Consider the following 12,985-nt stretch of genomic DNA (forward strand, 5'->3'; position numbering starts at 1 on the left):
CTATCGTGTATGGAATCTTATAAACGCTACAGGGACTTTGGCAGTGACTTATCAACCTTTGAAACACAAGGATTGGACCTGTTGAAGCCCAACAGTCCTATCCTTATTACATTGTTTGATATTATTATTTTTTTGTGAGGCTGAGTAACAACGATCCGTATACATCAGTGCTGTGTAGAATTAGTATTATACTAATCAGCCGCATTCCGTGTGTGCGCAGTAAGCCAAGTCCCCTTTTATCTGAATGTCGGGGCGGTGTGTGGTCTGGATGTATTTTTAGTGATAAGAATGGAATGAGAGATTATCAGGATAGATATTGGATTTGCTGAGCATGTGGGAAAAAAAAGGAAGTGGCACAGTAGGGATGTGACCGTCTGGTATAAAAACAAGAAGTCACTGGAAATCTGAAAAAAAAAATAATGAATTGCATGTGTTTACTTTCCAACAAGGACTATGTCACTTATAAGATTTAATAGAAGTTTGTCCTATATGCAGTTGTTAAATGACGACGTTGATAACGGAAATATATTTGTTTCTAGTTGTAATGCTTTATTAAGGATCAGGCCTAAACTGTGTTAGGCAGTTTCTCCATCCCTCATTGGCTTAGAGGACCTGTCACTTGTAATAGATATGTATTTATTTTTTTACATGTTGTAAATGTCGCTTTTTTTCTGAATCCGGCTCGATTTTTCTTTTGATCCTGCTCCTCTCCGTTCCTGAGATATGGCCTCCTCTTCCCTGTATATAAGTCTAGTCTTTTTAGCTAAGTGGGTGTGGTTACTGACTCTTTTCTCTGGGCGTCGTCTTGAGGACCAATCCCAATTGGCTAAAAAAGACTATAATTATATACAAGGAAGAGGCGGCCATATCTCTGGAACAGTGAGCCACAGGATGAAAAGAAAAACCACACCGGATTCGGGAGAACAGTGGCATTTACACCAGGTGAAATGAATACATATTTATGGCAAGTGATGGTCTTCTTCTTTAAATTGGGAGAGCCACCGTTTAAGCCCTGGACAGTTCACCTGATAAAACCGAGGTCAATGGACCACAGAAATGAATCTTGATCTATGGTTGGATTAGGCTTTCTTGCTCATAGCAGTTTGTCCAAAATAAGTTACTGTTTAGAGACAGATCGAAAAAGATGAGAAATTATGCTCCGTATTGTTTTTACTTGGATTTTCCTTATTTAAAAACAAACAAACCAAAAACAGAACCTTTATGGGTTAAATAAGTCCCCTTGGTCTCCACATTTATTCTTTTATGTGAGGTTATGATGACTTGCAGATAGGAAACAGGATATTGACTTTACATGTTCAGTGCTGCAGGCCATCTCGGCTTGTTTCGGAAATTAGTTTTTTTGGAAGAGGTTTTGGTTTTTTTTTTTTTTTCTTTTTTTCTTTCTTTCTTTTAATCTTTGTCCACAAGTTGCAGTTTTAATCCAGTCATTTTTTAATGATGGGGGATACTTCAGCAAAAAAATGTCATTGGGTTCTTATTTATAGGCAGACGCCATTGTCATGTTTACTGCTCACAGATCTGAAGTCTTCTGTTCAGTCTGTCATAAAATTTTAGTAGGTCATTTTATTGTGTGAAAACGGTGTCGGGGTTTATGTATTTCTTTTTATTTAAAGTTGGTTTTTTTTGTTTTTTTTTTAAATTTTTCTGGCATTTGAGGTTTAAAGTATGATAATTTCAGTAGTTTTCTGCCTAGTATTTTGAAGTTGTTGTCCACCTTTTGGGGGACTTTTTTTGTCCTTAAATGCCTGTAATAGAGGCAAAAATATTTTCTTTTGCCATTTGGTTTCATTAAAACTGTTGCACCATTTGCTACTATATTGGAGTGCCCTGGGGTTCTATGTTTAACGCTAGATTTATGCAAGAATTAAAGAACCCATATATTCGTCAACTCAGCCAGGAATTCTAGGATAAGATCTCCTGGACTCCCAGAAGAGTGGGCAAAACTCCCTGGTGCTGCAGAAACCTCCTGGAAAGCCGTTCCTCTGGAAGGTTTCCTCTGAGGTGCTTCATCAGACTGAGGTACAGCTCAGAGCCTATGGATTCGCGCTGATCGGGTCTGGCATGCAATTCTGATCTCTATGGCAGTCGGTTTCCACTTCTGCATCCTTGATGCCTCTTGGCCAAGCAAGGTCCTATTAGGCCTCAGTGATTATGATTCATAGGGTCTAGTAAGCTCCACAGGTGCTCAGGATGTTGGCCAGAGAAGTGGAGGCTGGCTGCCATGGAGGACCGGGCAAGGTCAACTTGAATCAAATTGCTCACCTCTGTACTATGTGTTACACTTATGGCTTCTGTCCACCATAAAGGACACTTGTAAAAGCTGCTAGCCAAAATGGTCCACGTTTCTGAAAATGGTCCAGATCTGCACCATATGCGAAAGTCTATAGTTGGCCAAAAATACTGTAAGACAGTCGTGAACTTTTTAGTTTCTCTGTTAACTTTTTTTTTCCTCTTTTCACTTTTTTTTTTCTTTGTGTCTATGAAAATGGCTATTCTGCTTTTCCAAATCACCGACCATATAGCTTTGTAAATGACCCAAAGCTATGGCTAAACTGTGCGGAATGAACACTGGCCCAGTCCGACGCTTGTGTAACTCATCCATGTGCTAATTGTTGTCCTGTGGTTTGGTTATCATTAATCATTGGTATGAGCAATGGGTGGGTGATCGGTCAGTGGTGTGTATATCAGCTATATATATGCATGTATATCCTGGACAGTATAACTATATACGTATCATACAAAACCTACAAAAGACAAAATGAAGAAAACCCTGCTGTAATTAAATAAGTAAAAAGCAAAAGTGCATTTAAATCATAGAGTTCTTAGTAATACTGTATTTGATCAAACATAGCATAAAAGCCGTCCCACCATCGACAAGGTGACTCTGTGGTCGGGGCGGTCCTACACTGTCTAATATTAAAAACCTTATCGTGTGTCAAAGTTGACGTCTGTGAGAAAAAGGGCAGACAATTTTTGTGTTTTTTCTTTGTATTTTTGCATTCTGTTCTGGTGTGTGTCCTCCCTCTCCTGAGCTAGAAAATGTATTTAAAGGCTTCCCCTGACTGGTGTCCAGTGGTTGGGACCCGGTCCTTGTCTGCCCTTATTCACACAGACGTCAACTTTGACACATGATAAGGTTATTAATACTAGTCAGTGTAGGACCGCCCCGACCACAGTCACCTTGTCGATGGTGGGACGGCTTTTATGCTATGTTTGATCAAAGACAGTATTACTAAGAACCCTGTATGATTTAAATGCACTTTTGCTTTTTACTTATTTAATTACAGCAGGGTTTTTTCTTTTTGTCTTTTGTAGGTTTTGTATGCTTTTTGACCATGTGAACATGCATTTACAGTGCCTACAAGTAGTATTCAACCCCCTGCAGATTTAGCAGGTTTACACATTCGGAATTAACTTGGCATTGTGACATTTGGACTGTAGATCAGCCTGGAAGTGTGAAATGCACTGCAGCAAAAAAGAATGTTATTTCTTTGTTTAATTTTTTTTTAAATTGTGAAAAGTTTATTCAGAGGGTCATTTATTATTCAACCCCTCAAACCACCAGAATTCTGCTTTGGTTCCCCTAAAGTATTAAGAAGTATTTCAGACACAAAGAACAATGAGCTTCACATGTTTGGATTAATTATCTCTTTTTCCAGCCTTTTCTGACTATTTAAGACCCTCCCCAAACTTGTGAACAGCACTCATACATGGTCAACATGGGAAAGACAAAGGAGCATTCCAAGGCCATCAGAGACAAGATCGTGGAGGGTCACAAGGCTGGCAAGGGGTACAAAACCCTTTCCAAGGAGTTGGGCCTACCTGTCTCCACTGTTGGGAGCATCATCCGGAAGTGGAAGGCTTATGGAACTACTGTTAGCCTTCCACGGCCTGGACAGCCTTTGAAAGTTTCCTCCCATGCCGAGGCCAGGCTTGTCCGAAGAGTCAAGGCTAACCCAAGGACAACAGCTCCGGGAAGATCTCATGGCAGTGGGGACATTGGTTTCAGTCAATACCATAAGTAACGTACTCCACCGCAATGGTCTCCGTTCCAGACGAGCCCGTAAGGTACCTTTACTTTCAAAGCGTCATGTCAAGGCTCGTCTACAGTTTGCTCATCTTTCAACAAGACAACGACCCAAAGCACACAGCCAACAAAACCAAGGCCTGGTTCAAGAGGCAAAAAATCAAGGTGTTGGAGTGGCCTAGTCAGTCTCCTGACCTTAACCCAATTGAAAACTTGTGGAAGGAGCTCAAGATTAAAGTCCACATGAGACACCCAAAGAACCTAGATAACTTGGAGAAGATCTGCATGGAGGAGTGGGCCAAGATAACTCCAGAGACCTGTGCCGGCCTGATCAGGTCTTATAAAAGACGATTATTAGCTGTAATTGCAAACAAGGGTTATTCCACAAAATATTAAACCTAGGGGTTGAATAATAATTGACCCACACTTGTATGTTTAAAATTTATTAAAATTTAACTGAGAAACATAACTTTTTGGTTTGTAAGATTTATGCATCTGTTAATAAATCCTGCTCTTGTGTGAAGTTTGAAGGCTCTAACTTATTTGCATCTTATCAAACCTGCTAAATCTGCAGGGGGTTGAATACTACTTGTAGGCACTGTATATGCTGCATGTGTACCAACTCAAACCAAGCTCCATTTTTGTGTTTTTTGTTTTTTTTATATAAGTATCATGTAGCTCTTCCGGCTTACATACCATCCAGCAATTATTTATTTGGAGTGGAAGAATATAATTATGTATAATTTCCATCCTACTGGTCCAGGACTCGTGTGGCAACCATGTGATGCCCCGTAAATACTACGCCTAAGTTGTATTATTCTCGTTTCTTTGTGTGCGTCCGTCTGGGTTTGGCTTAGGAAGTCTAAATTAACGTTGGTGTGTGTTCCAGCCTTGAATTACAGTTTTCCTTTCTACCAAAGAGCAGTCGCGGACCATAAAAGCCTAATAATACAACGTGACTCGGATCACAGGGAGCAGCCGGGCTGATCCAGCCCTACGGTCCCTTACATACATTCGTTTTCTGCAGGCCGGACCTCTGGAATTCGCGTAATTATAGTTTTCTTGTCCTGTCATCCTTAATTATAGAGTGAGAAAGAGTTCTGCCAAATCTGCTATTGAATAAAACATGCAATTCTTCCTGAGGCTGATCCGTACCTGCCGGTGTTATAGCGGATGGGATTGCGCCGAGCTGTATTGTTTGCCATCATGTCACAGAGCTGGTAGGGACTTGTATTTGTATAGGGCAGAAATGCAACGTTGGTCATCCAACAAAACTATGTATAGTCGCACCATTTACTCTATGATCAGGATTACAGAGGACCTGTCACCATAAATATGTATTTTGTTACCTGGTGTAAATGCAGCTGTTCTCCTTAATCCGGAGCTGTTTTTTCTTTTGTTTCTGCACCTGTCTATTCCCAATATATGGCCCTGTCTTCTTCCCTATTTATAAATGTAGTCTTGTTATACAACTTGGTGTGGTCCTCAACTCTTCAAAGGGAAGTCTTCCTAAGGACCACACCCCTTTGGCTAACAAAAACAGATTTATATACAAGAAAAACATGGACCCTATCTCAGGGATGGAGAGACGCAGGAAGAAAAGAAAAAAACACGCCAGATTAGGGAGAAACCAGGTTGAGTAATTTCTCTCTGGCTTGGTGCTGCTGCCATCAGGAGCTCAATAGTTGCTTCTGGACCTCTCATTGAGCGCTATGGTGCATATAAAAATTTGATGGTTTACAACTCCTTTCTCTCAATACATTTTGTAATGTGAACCAGCCCCTAAATATGTCCCAAAACGATCGTTCGTTGTGCATAAAATTAAGGTGAAAAATGCATGCCACATTGTTTGTTTGCAATGTTTGCTCGAACAATAGTTTGTCTTCAAAATTTGAAGAAGGGAACACTGAGCGATCTTCGATGTAGCGATTTTAAATGATTACACGATTCTCGTCCAATGTAAAGACTTTGTCTACCATCACAGGTCGTTTGTTCCCATAGTATCATTTATTGCTTAAACGATAATTGACTGATATAAAAATGCACCCCTAGAACACTGCAAAGGACCATACAGCATTATCGTTACAAAGGACCTAGGTGCAGTCACCAGACACTAGGTTCTGATCTCTGTGATTCCATGGAAGTTTCATCCAGATGTACTGGCTTCAGGCTCCAGAGTAACACAGATGATCCTGAACAACTAAAAGTGATCTGGTCAGAGCTATCCAAACAAGCCTTGTCTGACCAAGCGCAGTATATGATAGGTTATGCCCATACCAGATGGGTAAATACACGTGGTAGTGCGCTGTGTGGTCCTCCACTGTAGGAACAATCTACATAGAATTTGGTTTACTAATTTTATATAATTATCAGCATGATTCGGAACCCATTGGAGTCCAGTTTAAGGTAACGTGGTTAACCATGCAAATAGCCTCCTCAAAGAGGAAGAGGACTTGATTTCTAGCGCCGCCTATTGAATGTAGCAATCCTAAAAGTCAATATCGACCCTTTTATGAGCCTTGCCACCTGACTTAAGATAAGAAGCCAAGTCAGAAACTCCACTTGCAGACTGGTGTTTGATCCATGACATGGGATAAGAAACCAAACCTGGAACTCCATTAGCAGACACTGGTTTCAGGGTGTTTGTCCCTCATCGGTGCAAAGCAGGAGACCTAATTTTCCTAGCTTGACACTGTCCACAAGCAGAAACGTTCTGCCTTAGACACCATAGATAACCAATAATTCCACTTAGTAGCTGTATCTTTCGTGTTCCTAATCCAAGATGGCCAAGACTGAATTTTACATAAAGGCAGGTTGGCTCATGGACACATTAAGTGAAAGTATTTTTTAAACTGCAGCTTGCCCATTGCAGATTTCCATTGCCGATTGCACACTTTACAGTCTAGTGCATCTCGGATTCAGTGTCAGTAGTAAAATTTTAAACTTTCAGATTCCGACTTAATTTCCTCTTAATGTGCAAATTGCCAAAGTTTGAAGTTTGAGTTTGCGGTTCTCTATCCCTATATAGTGTAGCACTTCCCCATGTCATCTCCATATCCTTCAGATCCTTCTCGCAACAAGTCGGTTGATGATATAATATTAACCAGATATGTGAACTTCCCCCATGAGGTTTTTGTGTTTAGTCTTTGTGTTCCTTATAGCCTTGGAGTTTTGCCATTTTTTTTTTGTCTTTTCTTAAGACTTCAAAGTATTTGGGTTTAGGCGTCAAACTTTTGATACCATGTGGTATGCAGATTATTATTTTCTTGAAAGCTGCGCCTTCTGCAAAAAAAAAAAAAAATGGAAGGAAAAATATTTGGTGTATTTTTTATAGAGAAGGGAAGGAGTCGGATGGAGGGGGTTCTCGTGATAGCCAATATGTCGCCTATAAGTGTCGGGCTGCAGTTACTTGGAGGCTTATTTATGGACCTATGCACCGCTCAGTTCCTGAGGCATAGTTCATAAGACTACGCATGTCAAGCCATTGGGGCTCTGGTAATATTTGGCCATCCGGTCTTTGTTTTTCTGCCTAGCCACACGTTAATTCTACTATTGGTCTGGTTGTCCCCTAAAGTTTTTGGTAATGGATTACACTCACTGTCCACTGAGAGATATTTGGCCAACCAGATTCTTCCTGAATTTCAATAGCAAACGTTTCATACTGTTCTGAAGTGAATGAGAAATAATGGTCATGTTGGATGCTAATAACGTTTATGTATTTATCTTTTTTAATATATATTTTTTTTCTATTCCAGAACTCTTCGAAAATGTTAAAGGCAGTTTTAAAGAAGAGCCGAGAGGGCGTAAAGAACAACCGGAATCAAGGTCTGTTTTGGATCATTGTTTAAGTGATGGGTTAAATGGTTGAGTTGATTATTCCCTAGCCTAATTATTCCTGGCCTTCATTCAGTTCTTGGCATTGATGTTCTGACAAACCGGATTGCTGCGGACATACATACCACCTATCAATCAGACTAATTATTCATTTATTGATACTGTTGGTAGCTGGCACTAGTTTGAGGGACACTCTAAAGTCACTGCATACACAGACTAACGTTGGCCAAAATCGCCGATTATCGATCCCCGATAAATGTCAGGGGAAAATGAGGATCTAGCATGTCAGATTTTGGACTGTCGGTCATTTTGGACCGTGTCGGGTGGCTCAGTGGTTCGCTCAGGGTCCTGGGTTCAAATCCCACCAAGGACAACATCTGCAAGGAGTTTGTATGTTCTCCCCGTGTTTGCGTGGGTTTCTTCGGGTTCTCCGGCTTCCACCCACATTCCAAAGACATACTGATAGGGAATTTAGATTGTGAGCCCCATCGGGGACAGTGATGATGATGTGTGCAAACTGTAAAGCGCTGCGGAATATGTTAGCGCTATATAAAAATATAAAAAATAAAAATTTATTTATTTTAATTTTTATTTATTTTGTTCTTGCTGAGCCACCCCAAGAAATGTTCAGCTCTCTCGTAGAGAACATTAGAGCGCTCAGCAGAGCGAGTTCAAGGGAGAGCTGGCTGAGGTTGCAGCCCGCCAAACAATGTTTTTTTTTTTTTTTTTTTGGCAGCCATATACAGTGTGTGAGGGGTTTTATTCGTTCAAGGGGGTTAGGTTGGTGTCCATGGCCATTATTTTAAGAGGCAGCAGATAGATCTGAAGATTGCGTGCTGTATCTGATGTTTCCTCCTCCGGTTTATCCACCGTAGTGATAAGGATTTGTTTTCTGCTCTCTGATCTTCTTTTCCAGACTGCACAGTCACGACTCCCACTTGCACATATTTTACATATCTGGGATTTTCTGTCGTAAATTTCTTTCCTTGTCTGAGGCATTTATTGCTTTTCTGTGTGATGATGAAGCAATAAATCTTTATCAATGGGTTAACTTTTTTTTTTTTTTTTCCTCTGCCTCCATCTAAACTTGTAAATGGCCGCATCTGCCTATTGTACGTACTGTAGTAGGTCTATGTATTTAAAATTGTAATCAAGTAATATGGGTAATTGTGCAGATGATGCATAGGTCTCTCATGTGTGCATCATCTGTACAGTTACCCATATTGGTTGCCTACAATTTTAAATGGATTAAATAAAGTTGTTTTTATCCCTCCATTGGGACCATTTTTTCATCGCTGGAAAACTTTCTTTAATTTTGAAAAAGTTTTCAGAATGGCTTTATGAAATGAAAAGTTCCTCCAGAATTTCTCCAAATGCTATGTGCTTGTAGGAACTTTTGAGGCGTTTTTGGAGCAGAAAGTTAACGGAGACTCTCAATCTTCTTCCAAATCTCAAAAATCCTCTCTAACTTTAGAGGTTGGTTCTGCTTTAAAAATTCTGAAAAACTGCTCCATGTGCACATACACAAAGAAGGAGCATTTCCCAAAGCCATTTCCAATAGAAAACCTATTTCTTTCTATCCTTGATGTGAATTTTTTTTTCAGAAGTTTTCGGATGTGACCGTTTCCCTGTTGCACAAAGCATGGATGCATATGTCTTCTCATCTTCTCTCTTCCTTTTCAAGGGCTCAAAGCAGATACTCAGGTGCTGGCTCAGATATTGACAGTTGCCTTGGGGTATTCGAGCTTCAAGATAATTGCTTTATTTCGGGACCACTTTGTTGAAATGTTAACCCTTCTTTGAAGAAACTTTTGCATGTACCCATTTACTCTAGAACTTTGTGTCATTTGGCCCACCAAGTAAGATGAAGGCTGAATATGGCTCCAGGCCACGGGGCGGAGTCCTGGCCATAATTATACCACGTGACGGCCTGGTGTCAATCTGCTCGAGAGCTTATGCTATAAACATGCACTAAAAGTCTTAAAATGCTTTTTAATGTGTCGCTTCATCCTTAAACATTTGCAGTTGATACAATTCCCTAATAATGTGTTATTATATTGTTATAACTTTATTTCCCGCAGCCCGTTGGCAGGCGCTTTGGCTGCAGCTATAGTAGCCTCCAGATGAAGCTTAAACCCAGATTTACGCCTTCCTATATAAATATAAAGACTGCCACAGAAAATGTCTATTCTACTCGTATATGCGGAATCCAAAAGCTCTATTAATTGAAATATATCCATTTATAAGGGAATTGTGGTTCATGTAATTTTGTGATATTTAGATTTATGAATAACTCCATGAAACTTTGTGCTCACATACCCTAATAGTGCCCCTTAAAAAATGTCCTTTGTGAGGTTTTTTTTGGGTATAATGCCCCAAGTACCCCTTTAAAAAGTTGTTTCCAGGGGGCCCTCATTAAAATTAATAATACCCTCATTTAAGACTAATAAGGTCCCCAGATTGACTTTTAAATATAAGACCCAAGCTTTATCACCTTTGTCTTACAGGTTATTATTATTATTATTATTTATTTATATAGCACCATTGATTCCATGGTGCTGTACATGAGAAGGGGTTACATACAAATTACAGATATCACTTACAGTAAACAAACTAACAATGACAGACTGATACAGATGGGAGAGGACCCTGCCCTTTCAGGCTTAAGGGGGTTTTACACTAAGCGATATCACTAGCAATATTGCTATAACGTCACCGGTTTTGTGACGTTATAGCGATATTGCTAGCGATATCGCTATGTGTGATACTTACCAACGACCGGCTCCCCCGCTGTCCATCGCTGATCGCGCGAGATTGGGCGGCTCCATTTCTCGTCGTCAGCTTCCTGCTGGGGCTTCCTGCTGTGACGACGAGCGACGCGTGGAGGCGGGCGGGAGGACGTCAGGATCGCTGTGTGTGAAAGGTGAGTATCGTCCGCTGTATCGCTGCTGCATCGCTGTGAGGTCTTTCTGTGTGAAAGCTCACTAGCGATCATTTAGCGATGCACCAGCGATCCTGACCGGGTCGGATCGCTCGTCGGATCGCTGGTGCATTGCTAAATGTAAAAGGGCCTTTACATGTTACAAGATGGTGGCGAAGGAGACAGTAGGTTGGTGGGTTGCAGCAGTTCCGGTGTTGGTTGAGGTGATATCTCCAGTAGTGGTGAGAGAGAAGGAGGTAGTGGGGTCATTGCAGGCTGTAGGCTTTCTTGAAGAGGTGGGTTTTCAGGTTCCGGCTGAAGGATCCAAATGTGGTTGATAGTCGGACTTGTTGGGGCAAAGAATTCCAGAGGACAGGGGCAATTCGGAAGAAGTCTTGGAGGCGGATGGATGAGGAGCGAAGAAGTGTGGAGGAGAGAAGGAGGTCTTGGGAGGACCGGAGATTACGTGAGGGAAGGTATCGGGAGATTAGTTCAGAGACATATGGGGGAGACAGGTTATAGATGGCCTTGTAGGTCAGTATTAGTAATTTGAACTGGATACAGTGAGGGAATGGGAGCCAGTGAAGAGATTTTCAGAGGGGAGAAGCGAAGGAGTAGCGAGGAGAGAGATGAATTAGTCGGGCATCAGAGTTAAGGATGGACTGGAGAGGTGCGAGGGTGTTAGCAGGGAGACCACAGAAAAGGATGCTGACGTAGTCGACGCGGGAGATGATGAGGGCATGCACAAGCATTTTATTAGATTGAGGGTTGAGGAAAGGATGGATTCTGGAAATATTTTTGAGCTCGAGGCGACAGGAGGTTGAAAGAGCTTGGATGTGCGGTTTGAAGGACAGGGCAGAATCAAAGGTTACTCCGAGGCAGCGGACTTCCGATACTGGGGAAAGCGTGATGTCATTAATTTTTATATCTAGGTCAGGTAACGAAGATCTGTGAGATGGAGGAAAGATGATGAGTTCAGATTTGTCCACATTGAGCTTGAGGAAGCGAGAGGAAAAGGAGGATATGACTGATAGACACACTGGGATTCTGGACAGCAGAGAGGTGACGTCTGGGCCAGAGAGGTAGATCTGAGTGTCATCAGCATAAAGGTGGTACTGGAATCCGTCGGACTTTGAGTTGCCCCAGACCAAGTGTATAGATTGAGAAAAGTAGGGGTCCTAAAACAGAGCCTTGGGGGACTCCAGCAGAGAGAGGGTGGGATGAGGAGGTGGTGTGGGAGACACTGAATGTGCGGTTGGAAAGGTATGAGGAGATCCAGGATAGGGCAAGGCCTTTGATGTCGAAGGAGGAGAGGATCTGTAGTAGGAGGCAGTGGTCAACTGTGTCGAATGGTTGTAGAACTACGGTAGTCTGCGATGAGCGGTGGGTCAGGGAGTATGTGGCTCTTTGATTTACCAGGAATTGGACTGTCTGCACCATGTTAATGATGACACAGTTCAAGTGTTGCTCACTAGAGATCTGGGGCATCGGGGGAAGTAGTTTAGGGCCGAACCTCCAGATCTTTAGCACTAGCGATGCCAATGCCGGCTTGTATAAGACCCTTATCCTATAGACTACACGGACTAACGTAGCCTTCATGCATCTAATGGCACAGCCCTCTCTTTCGGTACTGAGCTCCGAGAACCACACCACTTGTCCAATTGCTTTTGGAGTGAGTCTTGGCATCACCTTTCACTTTCCTGGATCCTGGGAGTGGTTGCAATAAATTGATGACTGCTGGTTCTCCAGTAAGTGCAACCTCCAATGTCCTAGTAGGCTCTTTCACTGTGTCCTAACAGATTTCATATCCGCCATACTCCAGAGATCTGGTGACCTCTCAGTGCTTTGTGGGTCACTGGTTCTATAGTACTGACAAATTAAGGCACAGGAGTCCCCACATTGAGTGCCGCAGAGCTGCTCACTGTGCTGCACATTTGCTTGCTCGTCCATAGTTCTGCTCTCGTCATCTGCTTCGCATTCAGTCTCATTCATGAGCTAGAATTCAAAGCGCAAATAAAGCTTTATTATTATTCTGTAGAGGCTTATTTCCATCTTTGGTTGAAGTATCTACAGTAAGCTTTGAGGTCCCAAACTCGTGTTCAGTCTCCTGATTAGGTGGTCCCCTAATCCACATTTTGCCAGGTGGTGATCGGACCAAGAAGTGGCTGTACATCTCTCCATTA

The 12,985-nt window shown here is 41.8% G+C and overlaps 1 protein-coding gene across 4 annotated transcripts in view; it reads left to right on the forward strand.

Annotated features, from left to right (window-relative positions):
• Nucleotides 1–12,985, forward strand: part of TANC1 (tetratricopeptide repeat, ankyrin repeat and coiled-coil containing 1) — a 205,838-nt gene that overhangs the window by 59,904 nt on the left and 132,949 nt on the right. For all 4 annotated transcript variants that reach the window (XM_073545686.1, XM_073545684.1, XM_073545688.1 and 1 more), the window contains one exon: nt 7,804–7,873. In XM_073545686.1, the coding sequence (XP_073401787.1) occupies nt 7,816–7,873 (58 nt within the window). In that variant the 5' untranslated portion in view covers nt 7,804–7,815. The remainder of the gene's footprint in view (nt 1–7,803; nt 7,874–12,985) is intronic.

This window comes from Dendrobates tinctorius, unplaced genomic scaffold (genome assembly GCF_039654945.1).
Source record: "Dendrobates tinctorius isolate UK_male_01 unplaced genomic scaffold, ASM3965494v1 ptg000143l, whole genome shotgun sequence".
In the NCBI taxonomy this organism is placed as follows: domain Eukaryota; kingdom Metazoa; phylum Chordata; class Amphibia; order Anura; family Dendrobatidae; genus Dendrobates; species Dendrobates tinctorius.